We start from the raw sequence: 17,085 nt of genomic DNA, 5'->3' as shown, positions 1-17,085 counted from the left end.
GGACTATATAATAAGATATACCTCTCACTCCCTTACTGCAAATCATTATGTTGTCCGTGTGAACTGCATTGAGCCAAAAGTTTTTCTTTCAAGAAAGGAGTTATTTTACATTCATTACTTTGTATTTACTTGCATGTAGGAATAAACTTTTAAGTTAAAATAGCATATCTTGAGGATATTGGTGTTTACATAGTGAAAATAGTTTTGTTTCCTTTTTTTTATTGATGGCACTGTTTGATACTTTTAGCTGTTGTAACAACTTTTCATTGTATTTTCGAAAGACATGGTCAAATGTAGCCAAAGAACAAAACTTATAGAAAGTTTCAAGGTCATGAGCAGTTAAACCTATTTTCAGTTTGAAAATTGAAATACATTAGGGCTTACTGGATTTTTTGTGGTTAGGGTCAATGAAATAAATAATCAGCTTTCAAAGCAAAAATTCCTCTGACTGTTGAACCAAACCTCTTGGAGAGTACAGTCAATTATCTGTAGAATTATGGCATATCAAGTTTCAGTGTTGCGAGATTAGTTTAATACTATAGCTGACTCACAACTCCCCAAACACACCAATCCATGGCATATCAGCCCCAACTGAGATTTAAAAGTATTTTAAGAGTACTTTTCTCTTATCACGTTAGATAAAAACTACTTTGATCCATAGGTTAAGTTCAAGTAAATGAGCCCCAGATATAAAAATACTCAGAATATGGTATTATGTTTACAGTGTAGACAAAATTCAAGCAGAATGACTGTTTTTTTACACCCTGAGTAAGCAGTTTGAGATATAAATGAGTTGTCAGTGTAATAACACCACATTGTTTGGATAAAATAACACTGTGGATTCAGTTAATATCATATATAGAGAGCCATTAACTATATTCTCCTTAAGTTGAATTGCATGTTAGTAAAATATAGTACATGAAGTAAGATTTATTGAAAAAGTAAGATCCCATTAAGAATTCATCATCACGAGACGAGTGTATGAAAAGCTTTAAGATCTTAAAATGGACGTCAGTTTAAATCCTTATATTTACCTTGTAGTTTAACTAATTGAGATAGAAATTTTAATTATGACTCAAGTGATTATGCTACGGTGTTAAGGTTCATTTATCCAACTCTTCCAGTATGAAATACAGTCAATGGAGATACAAAGGGGTTGGGTCGCTCGTTCACACAATGATGTTTCATTCATTAAGTTCTTGTTAGTATTATTTACAATATTGTATTAAGCTTACTATAATAGAAATGATAGAAACTGTTGGTGTTTTTCTTCTCTTTCTATGAAAAGGTCTTTATGCATTTATGTAGAATCCCTTAAGGAGTGATAGGAAATCCTTATTTCAATCAATGCACTTAAGCAATTCTACCATCCTGTCAAAATCATAAGACGAGCAAGTAATGCATTTGAATGTAAAAAGATGACCACTCAACTTAATGCACTCCTTACGCTTATTATTTCCTCAATTTACAATGTGAGCTTTAAGTTTTAGTTTGTTCTTTGGAAAGAATTTGTGAGAGGTTTCCACCGTAGACTATATTTGAGTTCTTCCACGTTACATTTATAGAAAGTGACTTAAAATGAATAAAAAAAAATATTACAAGTTTCTCAAATCTATTTTGCTAACATGGGTTATTATTTCATAGAAAGCAGAGGAAAAAAGTCAGTATCTGGATGTTATTTATGAAAAGTAAAAAAAAAAAAATGAAGCAACATATTTATGAGTAACTCAAGACGTTTTGTTTTTTAATTAAAAGTACAAGAAGTTAATATATTTCTAAACAGGGAAGTCAGTTTCTACTAATAATTAAAATATGAAAAATTTAGAAGTTTTATTTATGAAAGTTATGGAAAGTCACATTCTTCATGTACTTCACTGTAAATGAAGGAAATGGGAATGTGAAAGATCCATAGCTTAAATTTTAACTTCCGACATGCACTATTTCAAACACCAGTGCATTCACGAAGGAATAGCAACAGAAAATAATATAATATTTTTTAGGATTTGGAGATATTTTAGTCACAGAGCATCAATTTTGTGCCTCGATCATATATTTTTCCTGCATCAGCATTCTTTGTGTGATGCTGCTTGCTGTAAACCCCTTTCCCCTTCAACTAACCCCATGTTACTGACTCAACCCATTAATCATTTCCTCTGTAATCTAAACTTTTACTTATCAAACATATAAAACATGTTATGACTGCAATGCTTGGAATGAATGAGGCAGCTGTGGCCCTTTCCAATGGGTCACACATAACTTATACACAATTTTCATGCATACATTTTGTATATCTACTACTTGGGACAGTTTGCGATTGATAGCGAAAGAGTGTAATTAGCTTAAAGGAGAAAGAATCAAAGCCTTAATGATCAAGTTTCCCCTAATGTGTTAAAGGACAGGGTGGGCAAATCAAGCAGAGACATCTAATAGCGGAAAAAGTGCACCATGTAGTAGATCTATGTAACTAGCTGCACACACATATACACACTACAGATTCATATCCGTACTAGTTTGCATGTATGTTGTATGGTCACTTAGATGGGAGAAACAGTGCAGAATCTGTGTTAATATTTTTAACATAAGTACTCTTGGGTTGTTTCTCCTTGGTAGATTTTCATAGTTGAGCCTCATTGGAAACAAGCAAGTTGAAAGGAGTTTGACATCAGGCATTTCAGTCCTTGGCTCCACTTTTTCCACACCTGATTTTCTTCGTGTTCTCCTTAAGTGATGCAAAGCTGTTGCCATTTCATAAGGGCTGACTTTAAGCTCAACAGTAACACTAGAGTTGACACAGGAGAAAGAAAAGCCATGATACATTACACTAGATTGGCACATTTGCTTCACACCACCTGTGAAGCATGGGGACTGAACTGGTGCTGCCCATCAAACTCCTAAACTCTTCCGAAGGGGCCAATACAGTCTAACAGTTTGTCTTTGGTAGCGTTTCCGATTCTTCCAGCACAGTAGAGCTGTTACAGTACATACCGGTCTAATAGTGGTCTTAGTGCATTAGTTTTTTGGGCCAGCATCACCTGGCACTAGTTTCTGGTTTCTATGTGAACAGTTAGAGAGGGTTTGCCATTGGCCCTCTGCGGCTGACCGTCACTTTGATGGATGAAAAATTAAGTCTTTGAACTCTGTTACAGTGTGGCATGCCCCTACAAGGCATGTGATATTGCAGGTTTATTTCGTATAGCACATGTTTTTTGTGATTTACATTTTTTGGAACACTTTTATTATTGTATCTGCGCCATATTAGTTTCAGTTCTTTGTTATTTTTCCAAGATTCAAGATGTATTGTAAATGTTTCTAATAAAACAAAAAATGAAATAATCAATAGAAAGTCAGTGTGCTATGTTCTAATGTTCATGTCTGTCTTGATTGATTTAAAGAATGCAATTCCAAATTAAATGAAGAAATAATGGAAGTCAGGCAATTAACAAATGAGATTTATTAATACATACAGTATGTAGTCCAAACTCCAAATATACAGATTAAACATCTAAAAACCTTTAACATACACCACCCAACTGAGGACCTGTGAAGTTGACAGAACAGTGTTGATGGAGAAACATGTCAGCAGGATAAATATGTATGTGTTCGCTCAAAAGAACACTTAAAAAAGGGCAAAAAACAAAACAGATTTTTCTGACAACCCATCACACAACAAAAAAAACAATCTTAAGTAATTCATATTTTATCCAGTCTTAAAGGGAAAGTTCACCCAAAATAAATAAGACCATGTTTTTCCTCTTATCTGGAGTGCTATATCCATGCAGATACAGTAGTTTCAGTGTTAATTTGCAAACGTTTGGAGATTTTGGCCATCTCAATATAATATCATTTCGGCTCCAATACAATGGAGCTCAATGGCATTTGGCACACTGAAGCTATCTGAATGCATAGATAAGAAGATACATGTGTTTTTTTTAATACTGGGCCTTTAAAGTTTTATAAATTTCAATTTCTGATTCAAACAAGTGACTTAAGACCTCCCAAAGTGAGAAGGAAACTTGTTTCACTGCAGTTTGATTGTAAATGATAAATACAAACATGCAACATTAACTGCATTGTTAAGACCACGTTATTGCAGTGCATCTATAGGGTCTACTTAAAGTTTAACAAATCCCACCCCCTGAGTAAGCTACATTGCCCTACAGGAAAGCAACGACAAGTTAAAGGCTGGTGTATTCTTGAGGGAGATTCCAGAAGGCATGTTCCTGTTGCAGTTCAATACAGAGGAGAGTGAGATCAGAGGGGGGCAGGTGGTGGGCAGTGGAGGATTTAATTTACAGTAAAACAGGCCATCTTGGGTGCATCAGAGACTGTAGGGGAGCAGGGCAGGGCTGAGTGCCCTCACTACCCCATCCCCTGAAACATGATCTATTCCTCCATCCCAGCTACCAGGTCCATTTGAACTGGTCTCCGCCATCAGCCCACTCTACCCCCGCCCATGGGCTGAAGTACTGAAATGGTCATAGACAGTAGTAGAGCGACAGTGATCCTGTCCAATATCGATGCAATTATCCTGCTATGTATCGTGTTCAAACAACACCCTGAAGAAGCTTGCGAAAGCGTGACTCGTCAGTAGAATAGCAAGTGTCCAAAAAAGGATAGGAAATGTGCTCAGAACATGGATCACAAGCAATCAAAAGAGAAATTACATACTGTATGTAGAGGAGAGATGATATTGCTCTGAGACTTCCTGTTACGCATAGATTAAATTGGTTCATGACTTGTTCTCATCTCGGGATGAGATCGCTTTAACTCCCTGTTCCTCCATTAGCGAGGGATAGTTGCCCCTAACAGCACCCTCATAAAAATGGATTTAATTACCAGTGAAAGGACAGCCTTCACTGCAAAGTAAGAAGCGTCAAAAAGTCTTAACCTAGAGTTGTTGCACAAACCCCTCAGCCAAATGAGACCTTCATCTAGTGCTCAATAAGTTATCATGTGGGATATAAATGCAATGAATTTTGGGATGATGGGACTGACCATAGAGATGGGGTTTGCAGTTCACACTGGTGTATTCTATGACGATTCTTAATGCCTCTTCACCTGTTGTTCAGGGGAACTGAGGGACAGCGTTATTAAATAGAGATTTCAATGGTTGAATGATTGAGAGGGAGAGAAATGTGATGAGATACAAGGGGACCGAATATCCTCAGTTTCTTACTACTTCGAGTCTGCTCACGTTTTTTTCATATTTAAGAAGCTGGTAGCAAAGCTTAATGTATCGTATATGGATGGGACAGATTATTTGGAGGACACAATACAAATTAGATGCAAGAAGCAACGCTGATGTCTCGCTTTCCAGCTTCTTTCTCTTTTTCATTCCGACAGTCTGTTTTTCTTAACTTCCTCATACTCAGGGTGCCTTCTTCATATGAACATTAATTGACTAAATCCAACCCCTGTACCTGTGCCTCTGCATGAAATGGTTCCCTCTACCTTGTCTCTGTCTCCTGTCTTCCTGTCTGTCTGTCTCCCTGGCCCTAGAGATGGAGGTAACAGGGTGTGGTCTCAGTTGTTCTGGCAGCAGGGTCCCTGCTTGGCTGAGGTCTGTGTGGGCTGCACCGTGATGGGCACCACGTTGGAGCCGGGTGAAAAGTCAGAGTCAGTGCGTCCTGACATTTGCCTCTGTGACACTATGTTGTAGATGGCTGCAGGAGAGAGAAAAGATTGAGCGGAAGCAGCGAGTTAGTAGCATATATGACTAAAACAAGGTCGCAAACGGGCAGCATTTTATATGGTGAAACAGACTGTATAACAAGGCTCCTGACTGCAGGGTCTACAACTGCATCTTAATCTGGCATCACAGCGACTCTCGTCATCTGGGGTTCCCGGCTTCCCGCATCTATTTTTAGGCACTGCTTAACTTTTAATAAAAACTACAGCCCAGTGAGTTCAGTCCTGAAAAGTAAATAAGGATGAGGGTATTTTGAGTTAAAAAAAACATGAAGAGCTCCTTGGCTACAGCTGTGACACTATACAGGTTTGGTGGTAAAACTACCACTAACTTTTAACGCTCTATTAGTTACCAGATGGATGGCACTTACAGAAGTGGCAGACCTCTTCTCTGCCTGCCCTCACTGTCTGTACCTTGCATGTCTACCCTAATCTGATCGGTCTCCAGTTCAGGTCCTACTGGCCGGCTAGCATGCCTCCAACTCCTTCTGTTCTCCTACCTTAATGAGCTAATTAGCATTGTCATTAGCTCAATGGGGTTCGTTTGTTAGAAGTTTTTATGAATTAGAAATTACTAGACCGGTGCCGGTCTACTTGGCACCGGGAACAATGAAAGTTAGAAATACATGCCCCACCCGGTTATGCAATACCCGCTGTCAGAGTACCTGTTGTACCTGTCTGTCTCTCCGTGTCCCTTTTATGTCCATACATAGGAATAATTCTGTAACTGTCTGTCAGTGTCCCTTTTATTCTCATATATGGAGTTCCGTGTCAGTCATGCACCGTCATGACGTCATACTGATGACATCAGGGTACTCATATGTGGATTTGTGGGTTCATCAATGTCTTTTGGAGATCCGCTGATCCGACCGACTTCCCACTTGGTCGCATCACTCTGGGACTCAGCGGTACGCACACCGAGTTTGAAGTTGATAAGGGCACATTGGTCGGATCGGTGGTTCTGGACAACCCGATCTCCATTATGGCTATATACGGGCATATCGGTCGATTTGGCGGTTCTGGAAACCCCCTATCCGACCAACTCGACACCGGGCGAGGCACTCCCTCACATTAACATGGCTCAACTGGTTGATTATCCTTTTAGACACTCCACAGGTTGAAATAGTCACAGACAGTTGTTCTTTAAGCTTACCGAGCTGTGACCAAACAATTCCTATGGGTGGCTAAATATATCCCTTTACATAAAATTGGTTATACAGATTTTTGTAATAGTAAATACATGCGAAACAAACTAAACTGTATTTTCCCTCAGTGGACAGGTGGGTCCATATTTGCATTGCAGAGAGAGACCAGACCCAAAGAAAAGCTCTTACTGACTCTTCCTGGCTGGGAAATGGCTGCCTTGATAGGGGCTCTCACCAGGTGAGAGACCCTTGAGTTGGCCAATTACCCATGCTTTTGACATAAAAAAATAAATAAACCTCAGGTGGTGTTCAAGCCATTGACTGAACACCAGTGATATGCCATTTGATTAACTGGATTCTGCTGCCACCTAGTGTACAAGACAAGCACCAACATGTTAAATACACTATGAGGAAAAGTAGTGTGTGTGTGTGTGTGTGTGTGTGTGTGTGCACATACATGTATGCATGTACAGTATGTGGGTATGTATATATGTACAGGGGTTGACACTAACGATTGCCCGACTGCCCGTGGCAAGTAAATAAAACATTTGGGCAAGTGGAGTTTTCTTTCAGGTTGCCCGACGGGCAATTGCTTTTAAATGGCGGAGCATTAAATATTATTGGTTATTCATGAAAGAACAAATAATGCTACCGTTTTACAAGTAGAGGTCATTCAGACTTCCAAAGTGACTGTCGCCACTCAGCAGTTATCGATTGGATTTAACATTCATTTGATTTACTTTTCGGACAAGTGTACCTGGACTTTTTGTTTGTATTTGGCCATGGAGTGAATAGAATTGCTACTTCCAATCACCTTGATCACCGATGAACAGAAGCAACAACATTATCGATAATATTTTGACTTATCATTCCCAGGTAGCTATATAACCCAAGGTTCTACCACAGTGACAAATTCAATAGCTCTTCCTTTCTCAGATGTTAAATACAAATGTAATGAATATTTTGAGTGCAATGAAACTATGCATACCTGTGAGGATGGTCTGGAAAGCAAGCTCCACATTGGATGAATCTAACGCTGAGGTCTCCAGGAAGGACAAGCCATTCGTCTCTGTAAAAACACAAGCACACAATGTCATCATATAGATAGGTAAAGTATGGTACCAACTCTGCCACTGGGTCTTCCTCTTCCCAATGCAAACATTTTATGTATTTGTGCTATTGCAAAAGGCACTTTGAATAACATTTTATTTAATAACATTTTTGTAGATTAGACAACACCAAAGAGACTTTAAGTACACTAGTCCCATGGCATTGAAAAACTAAGCCTGCTTTTTTCACTCTAATGTGGACCAACAGCACTCTTGTGTTTGTCTGCTTTGGAGACAGCCTTATCAAGAGTCATTTACAAGTCAAAGCATTATGCACAATACTAAACCAAACATAAGCCAAGGTCAAGATAAATACGTAGGCCCAGCGCAGCCAATCTACTAATTAGAAATGGCTAAAGATTGTCAAAGTTACACTTGACCAGGCAGCCAGGCCACCTGTAAAAAATTAACCCTTGTTCGAACTTGTGAGAAGTTAACTAAATTCCACTCTTGTCTTTTGACCCAGATCTTGGTGTTTTGCACTAAGCAACATATCTTGAGGTTAAAATAAATTGCAACAGGAAAATATCATAAATCGTAGGTGCCAAAATGACAGAACAGTATATTAAAGGAATAGTTCACCCAATTTCTTTTTTATCGATTACACACCCCATAAAGCATTGAATTGAGATTTTTTAGTTTTTATCACATTCCTAAGCCAATAATTTCATTACTGGTGGAAATATGCTAATGTATCCGGTAGGAGACTCAAAGTAGTCTGAGTCTGTGTGTCCTACCGAAAATACACTCAGCCATCAAATTATTTAAAAAATCTCCATGAATTCAAGGCTTCATGGGCGTGTAATTGATAGAAAATAAGTATTTTTTTGGGTGAACTATTCCTTTAAAATTAACATAATTTTGATTCCGTATGGGCAACACATCAAACTTTTTTTGCACTTTACCCATCTTACTATACTAGTGTGTGTGTGTGTGTGTGTGTGTGTGTGTGTGTTCTCTAACTCACACACACACACACACAGTCATTGTTATTCCACAATGTATTGCATGTACATGTAACAAACCTTTTAAGCTGGTGTTACTCTCTGGTCTGCTACTGTCCATCTGACCAATGAATGCTCTAATTATTCAAATTCAGTCCAAAAATACAAATTAAAACAATAACCAACTAAACAGTATTTGCATACCAAAAACAACATCCTTCCATATGCAAAAATAGGACCTCACGTTAAATGTGTTATTTGAGGGTACCTGAAAAGGCCTTGGCCTCATCTGTGGGCACCGCCCGTAGATGGCGCAGGTCACTTTTGTTGCCCACCAGCATTATGACGATATTGCTGTCTGCATGGTCCTGAAGCTCTTTCAGCCAGCGCTCAGCATTTTCATAGGTCAGGTGCTTCGCAATGTCGTAAACCAAGAGAGCTCCAACTGCCCCACGGTAGTACCTAAACAATAGAGAGAGACAGAAAGAAATATAAATTGGATTAGACCACTTTTATGTGTGGTACTGAAAGGGAAACGTTGGTACAGCAGGTATTGAGTGTCTAGTTCAGGGTAGTCTCACATGGCCAGACTACTATTCCACAATCTCCGAATGCTATATAGAGTCTGGAACTACACCTCCCGAAAGCTGAGAAAGGAAGCCGTCATCTGTTCGTAATTTTCGTTCACAAACATGCATTTTAAAATAAATTTGAAATTTAGCTTCGCAGCAAGCTATATATGCTTCGACTAATGTGATTTACATTAGGACATATGTACGTGACTGCAAAGACTGCAATATACGCTTTACCCCTGAATCGTTTTCAGCGCTTCTGTGGTCCAGACTCAGAGTGTATGACGGAAGCATTTGAAAATTGTGGGAGCCAACTGTCTGGCTCGCGAGACTAAGCTCAGGGACACCAGGATATAGAACTTGTGGTCATAGGGCATGATTCCTGGCACCTTCTGGTTACAGGAAGGTTTTAACCATTATGAACACCCTGTGGTAGCCCATAGTGTAGGATTCCATAGCAGACCTTAACCTTTGACCGGGGTCACCTAGGGGTCTTGGTCCTCTCCTTCTTTCCCTCTACATCAAAATCTTTTTGCCGAAAATAGCATAATGTTTTCACCAAACACTTATTATGAAATGCTAGGATGCTAGGGTTCATGTGGTTTAAGGACTGTCAACAGTCAAATCTGTTGGTTCTGGGGTCAATTCAAACAGAGGACAAGCCTCTGTTTCATTCTTCTGTTTTACATCAATTACAACATTTCTGTTTCATTCGCAATTCTCCTGGAGAGTAATGTAGACAGCAGTTTTACTTTTACTTTTGTTTAAATTATGTACTGCAATGAATACATTATTTTAAAATTGTTCAATTAAGCTATAGCACATACATTTGGTTGTATTTCAGTATATATATATATATATATATATATATATATATATATATTTTTTTTTTTTTTTTTTTTACCCTAATCCATGTAGAATACCGTGTTGATGGCATGCTTGTATTAACATCTAACTGCTGAATTTGTATGCCTTACCCAAAATCTGAAAATTGATCCAAACAGAAATAAATATTTAATTGCATGCAATGCCGTGTGTATATGTACTTTGGTATTATACATGCAAGAGAGAAAGATAATGTGTGTAGGATTAAAGGGCCGTTCACACGGAGCATTATAACTATTGTATTTTTTTTTATAGTTGGTGTGAACTCTGATATAGTTATAGTAATCTCTCAAAACAGATTCTGCTAATAGCAGAATCTGTCAGCACCACTAAACATGTAGTGTTGTTGTTAGCAGGAATAAACACAGAAGCACCCGGGAGGAAGTGGACTAAGAAAGGGGAGGAGCCAAACCGAGGAGGGAAAAAAAGGAGGTGGTTCCCCCAGAGGCAAAAAGAAGAGAAAAATTATAATTGTTTCCTTTTTTTTTTTTATCTAATGGGTTCCCAGATTGTAGTTATAGTGCTCAGTGTGAATGGCCCTTATAATGCTGCGTTCACACAAGTGGCGACGAAGCAACAGGCTACAAGTAATTTTCAAAAGAAGTCATGAAACTACAAACTGATGCCTGACACTTGCCGTGACGGGCGCAACAAAAACAAAGAGTTCAGATGGCTTCAGTTTTTTTTCAGAGCTCCAATGACGCAGTGAAGCGTCAATCAATCATGTTTTTGTTTCACAACTTCCACTCCCCTTCTCTCTCCCCACAATTCCTGCTCCATTCCGTAAATAGAAGAAGAACTAATTCTTGCTCTTAACCAGTTGTAGCCACTAGTGTGAACGCAGCGTTCAGCATAATGCTTCGAAGAGGCGACAAATCAACAGGCTACAAGTAATTTTCAATGGAAGCCAGCAACACAAAGCTTCAAACTGACGCTGCGTAACTGGTGTGAAGCTAGCAGTACCCAAAAAAGTTTGGCTGGCTTCAACTTTTTTTAGCACTCCAATGACGCAGTGAAGCATCAATCAAAATAATATGTTTTTGTTTCATCATTTCCATTCCCCTTCTCTCTTCCCACAGTTACTGCTCTGTTCCATAAATGGATGAACAACTCATTGGTGCTGTTAACCAGTTCCCTGTGCTATTTAACCCTACGCTTTTCATTAACACAGTGTGGTTTGAGCAACACTTCAGCAGCAATGTAGCTGGCCGTGCTCTGTCTTTTTGTAGCTTTTGTCAAAGACATGAAAATGTGAACACAACATTAAGGGTTACATAAATGTTGTCACGGTCCAATATATAACTTACGCAGAGGTGATGGCCCGGTACCGCTCCTGTCCAGCTGTGTCCCAGATCTGAGCCTTGACTGTCTTCCCTTCTACCTGGATGCTGCGTGTTGCAAACTCCACCCCAATGGTACTCTTGCTCTCCAGGTTGAACTCATTACGAGTGAAGCGAGACAGCAGGTTACTTTTGCCTACACCCGAGTCTCCAATCAGCACCACTACAACACAGGAAAACATTAAGTTAGAAAACTTGGAAAAGAAAAAAACAACAACAATCAAAGATCAATGGAATTGATAGGCTATAAGTACTGCGTATAATATGCTTGTAAGAATGCCAGAGCACATTATGTACTATAATTAGTAAGAGATTAAAACATCTATAATGTGAATTTACCTCTGAAAGATTTAAGCTTGCAATTTGACTTCTTCATACCTATGTTAACATCTACTGGATCATTGCCAGGATGGGAAATTATTAATTAACACCAGCCACATACTGGCAACTGTTAACAACAGTGGGTTAGAAGTTTGTGTATACTGCAACAACTATTTTGGCAGGTTCCAGGTAACCAACCAAAATCAAATTGACTCTCTGAAACACATTTCTACTATGATTGGCAAGCAAGCTGAGTTAATTGGTTGGAGAGAAGCTACTGTACCATCTCACCACCCTGCTATTGGTAAATAGGAACTGTGGGATGTTGAAGTAATGTTGACAAATCATCCATCTGCAATAATGTACTGAAGCAATACTGCTGCACCTACATCAGGGAAACTGTAGCCTAGTAGTTAAGCTCATTACATGATCACGCTACTATGTTGTAATTGACACTGGTAGAGACATGTCAGCACTGATGTGGCTGGCTCTAGCTCATAACGCCAGACAATGGTCCACTTGTCTCACAAGTTATCTTTCATCAACTTGACTGGTCTGAATTTGTAGTTTAAAAGACTTTTCTTAGAAGTGGAGGTCTCTTTTGACTACATTTCCCCACTAACGTAACTTGCCGACATGCCAAAGAGTTAACACTGACATTCTGGTTTTCACGTGGCACAAAGGAACCAGGGTGGACCAAAAAAAACATTATGCAACCACTTTCAGGACCTTTGCCATGAGAAACGTAATAGCATGGCCAAGTTACACACCCTACCACTAAGCATTGTGTAGATTTGCATTCCTCAACTCGAAAGACATTACACCTTTCTATTATATGATACAACCCTGCAGAACTTACATGGCCGATCCCAGTGCAGGCACAGACTGAGTATGTGTGTGTAAATGCAAGTCAGGAAATTAAAAGGGACAGGTAACAACAGAAACACACTTTGTTAGATCAAAAGTTAGGCAAAAGTGTTTGTGAAACTAATGCTGGTATTGTGAGTGCTTTTGGAAATATTCACCCAATATCATCTAAAAATGTTTTAAGAAACATAAACAAGGTTAACCTTGAACAACTCAATCCATTCAGTGCTGCCCTGCGCTATTTATGTGAAATTACCACATAATGCTGGCTTTAAGTGGATATCTGAACTAGGTCTCAAGGCCAAAGGCCAAGCGGTCTACAAGGTTTGTCTGAATGTCCGCACAAAGTAGACCAATAAATCACAGCTCATGCCAATACGTGCATGCATGACATTGTGAAAAATATACTTTTTAGTGCCTGCACTGCCACAGTGTAACTCACTGTAGCAGACAGATAGACACCATGAAATGTTACTGAATATAATGATTTGGTGCATGCTGGCTTAATTAGGGACACAACCCGCTGAAGCAGAGAGACACCACAAATACTAATAATTTGTTCACCAAGTGCACACCTCATTTGCTATCTGTCACTTAAGACTGGAAAGGGAGCCCATGCCATTATTATACTTTATATCTTGTTTAAGGAAAATCAGTAGTGAAAGGCAAAAGGCAATGACATTACATATAATATGGCATCAAATTATTTATTGTTACTTTGTAATGAAATGTGTTTTAAATATGTAATGAAAAGCATGAAAACTGTATTGTTTTAGAGATTAGCGTAACTTTTAGTCAACTGAATTGTCAATAAAGGAAAGGCTAAAACTAATAATGTGTTGTGCAGATCTACTATTTATTGACAAACTTCACTAGTTCACTTTGATGATCACAATCGAATGTAGGGATTTAGAATGCATTCACTGGAAGGCAAGGAAGACTGCACGTGTAAGCAGGGATGACTTCATTAACAGGAGAGCAAGACAATGTTGCTCATCTGGGAGCAGTCTGTGATTCAATCATGATTCACCTGACTGACTCATGCTCTCTAACAGTGAGTGCAGTACAAATAAGGCCATTAAAAAAAAGGAAGTGATAGGACTGAACCAGTCTAACAGTCATTCTAGTTCTTCCTGGTAAGGTGGGAGATAACTGGCAGTCATTCCCATATCAGCAGTTTAGTTTAATGCTGCAGTGTGTATTTTTACCATGTAGTCCAATAAATTCAGATTAACAAGATATTTGGCCACCAGAAGCAAGAAAACCAATTTATTTGAGTAGGTGTCATTCTCATTGTCCCTACTTGCTGTCAGGAAGCTGTTCAGTGGACACAAAAGCATGCACGCACACACACAGTCTAACTTCAGTGCAAGTATTTCCAGTTTGGTGACTACTTGTTTAGTGTTCCATATTTGAACAAAAGACCCCGAGCATGGCATTTCCCTTCGTCTAGGACAATGTACAAGGGGAACTAGTAGAGAGAACAATAAGGGAAGGCTTGTTACATTTTACACTTGGCATTTTTTAAATGTTATATATATATATATATATATATATATATATATATATATATATATATATATATATATATATATATATATATATATATACACACACACACACACACACACACTTTTGTTTTTAAACATAGGACAGTAGAAAAAACACATTTTCAGGCTAATGTGTACCCCCCAGTACACCACTTTTACTTAGTGTGGGCACAGATGGAGTCCTCAAATACAGCCACCGTGGTTTCCCTATAGTAGCCAATGCAATGTTTCCCCCTAAACAGAAGAAAGTAACCCAATCTGTGCGGTGTGTTGATATCCTGCAATATCTTATTATTACAACCCCTTGTTGACCAGTACTTCCTCCACACCATTGGATTGCATCACAGGCCTGTGCAAGATGATGACTCCACTCCACGGTAGATGCTATTTAATGCGATACTTAGGTGTGCTTATTAGCAACCCCTCCTTTAACAATCCGGCAGCTCGTCACCACCAGCCCTAACGTAGCCATATGGTCTGGTCTCCCAACTAGGCAACATATTAACAAAGTTATAGTAACATCTGTGCATTTTCTTGTGTCGCGAGCGACCATTCCATGCTGGCAATTGACCCATGTGATGATATTACAGCATTAAGTACAAGGGTTTAACGTTACTAAATGGAAATGTACAAATCAAACTAGCCATGGATGACACAACGGTCGTCTGTCACGACCGTCATGGATGAACTTCAACCTAGTGTTTGCTTTGTCTCTATTTACAGCCCGTACATCTACATAAACATTTAGATTTCAGAAATAAAGTGTTTACCCCATGGGCACGGATGTTACAATTCTGTTCGGGCCCACAGAAGTACCCGTATTTCCGTATTGTTCACTAAAACGCATTTTAATCCGATCGGTGGCCATTTTCTTGTCGAGTTATAACGTATCAGAGTGCAATACACCTTCCAACCGATAGGGTCGCGTAGTTAACAGTATATGGAGGAAATACGGAAAAAATGGCCACCGATCGGATTAAAATGCTTTTTGTTGGATACTACGGCTACTTCTGCTATCCCGAACAGAATTCTAACATCCGTGGCCACGGGGCAAGCACTTTATATTTCAAATCTGAACGTTTATGTAGACGTACGGGCCGTAAATGGAGAAAGTGCAAACACCAGGTTGAAGTTCATCCATGACTGACATGGTATGACAGTCATGTTTCAGGGCTAAAATCAAACGTACTTTAGAACGGTCAAGAAGAACTGAACAACAGAGTATGTAGAAGCAGTTAGCATGTACCAATGCAGAAATGTAAACGTCATATATAAGACCAGTCAGCGACGTTACAAACCTTTGAAGAGATAGTCGTATTCGTCCTCTCTGTTCGTCATATCGTCTTCTCTTCGGTAACTATTATTCTACCGAGTATCGGTCGGGTCCTAATGCTGGCCGAACAAACTTCTGGTGTTTATCTTCAGATCGACCGCCGTGTTCACGATTTTCAGCTCTCGCTCTAACAACAGTGACACTAACTTATTCTAAAAGAATATACGTTACTGTTGTGTTGCTATGTTGTTGTTTATGGGCATCAAATTCGCAATGAAAACACTACAAACTATCCTCGGAAAGTTTCGTCTCCTCTTCTTTCTTCACGTCTGCTGTCATTTGCCATTTCCCGAACGACATTACGTCATCCGCTAAGCCCCGCCTCTCCCTCATTGTCCACTGGTCAATCAAGGACAGACACCTGTCACCAACAGGAGCGCGTGTGATTGGTCAAATGCTGCTGTCGCTCCGATGTGCTTGTCGTTGTTTGGAGACGACGTCGTCTCTCCACACCAAGCATAGAGTTATAATATGGTTATGGTACCAACTACCAAGAGTACAGGTAGACTGTCTGACAGCCAATAAACAAATGTTTATAGGGGATGTATTATGTATTGAGTAGGCTATTTCATACGGAAGTCAGCAAGTCATTTTTTAATTATGAATAAAAGGGGTGGGAATAATGTTTACATTTTCTTTTTTTCCCTTTTATTTACATAATTAATTAAAGTGCTTTTATTTGATTCGATTTATTTCGATTAATTTGCTAATTATTTCTGTTTTTATATTCGAAATAAACATACACTCTCAAAATAAACTCTAATTTGGAAGTTTTCATGTCTGGTGTCTGGAAATGCCAAACTTCAATATAGGTCTTGTCTCTTGAAAAGTGTCTTTTAGACTAGACTGTAAGATTAGAAACAGACTACCAGACAAATCGTATTTGAAACTCTGATTCCCCATGTAGCTACCCTGAGGAGTAGATGCCTGAAGTTGGAAGTTACCATAGGGTAGGTAGGTAGGCCTACCCATCAATTATTGAAGGGAACAAGCTGTCATCCTGAACCTTTTTCCCTTTCTTTCTTTTTTTTTGGGGACCTTTTCTTTGTTTGGTATCAGGTGACATTGGCTTCTGCAAAAGGAATTGCAATGGAGAGAAAAAAAGTTAGTAGTTGCTAATAAATACAGTATTTTTATTTGAAAAGTATTTATTTTTTGCAAACGTACAACAATTAGGCTTCAGAAGAAACGGTTTACAGTTATTTCATAAGAGTCAGTCACAAATACCAATAGCCTACTTGATATGACCTGTATTGTTCTGATCTGTGAAATACCACTCCTCCATGCCAGTCTAAGCAGCAGAATATTATTTGTTAAGTACTGTGAGTGCT

At 38.9% G+C, this 17,085-nt stretch overlaps 1 protein-coding gene across 1 annotated transcript; it reads right to left on the bottom strand.

Moving 5' to 3' along the window:
• Positions 1-3,436: 3,436 nt before the first annotated feature.
• On the bottom strand, positions 3,437-16,060 carry rab11al (RAB11a, member RAS oncogene family, like). The gene is made up of 5 exons (XM_084053522.1): positions 15,720-16,060; positions 11,651-11,846; positions 9,155-9,348; positions 7,822-7,902; positions 3,437-5,663 (listed from the first exon to the last, which is right to left on the bottom strand). Exons 1-5 carry the CDS (start codon positions 15,757-15,759, stop codon positions 5,524-5,526), a joined length of 651 nt encoding a protein of 216 aa, XP_083909648.1. The 5' UTR covers positions 15,760-16,060; the 3' UTR covers positions 3,437-5,523.
• Between the last annotated feature and the right edge of the window lie 1,025 nt (positions 16,061-17,085).

The sequence above is a fragment of the Gymnoscopelus microlampas genome (genome assembly GCF_963454915.1).
Source record: "Gymnoscopelus microlampas genome assembly, chromosome: 3".
Lineage (NCBI taxonomy): Eukaryota > Metazoa > Chordata > Actinopteri > Myctophiformes > Myctophidae > Gymnoscopelus > Gymnoscopelus microlampas.
This window is presented reverse-complemented; position numbering and strand designations above follow the sequence as displayed.

What these genes read in the sequence shown, in the direction of transcription:
- rab11al (XM_084053522.1), bottom strand. Translation starts at nt 15,759, where the DNA reads ATGACGAACAGAGAGGACGAATACGACTATCTCTTCAAAG. An exon ending in TACCGGGCCATCACCTCTGC is followed by an intron (nt 9,349 to 11,650) that starts GTAAGTTATATA and finishes TCTATTGTTTAG; the next exon opens with GTACTACCGTGGGGCAGTTG. An exon ending in TGAGGCCAAGGCCTTTTCAG is followed by an intron (nt 7,903 to 9,154) that starts GTACCCTCAAAT and finishes GTGTTTTTACAG; the next exon opens with AGACGAATGGCTTGTCCTTC.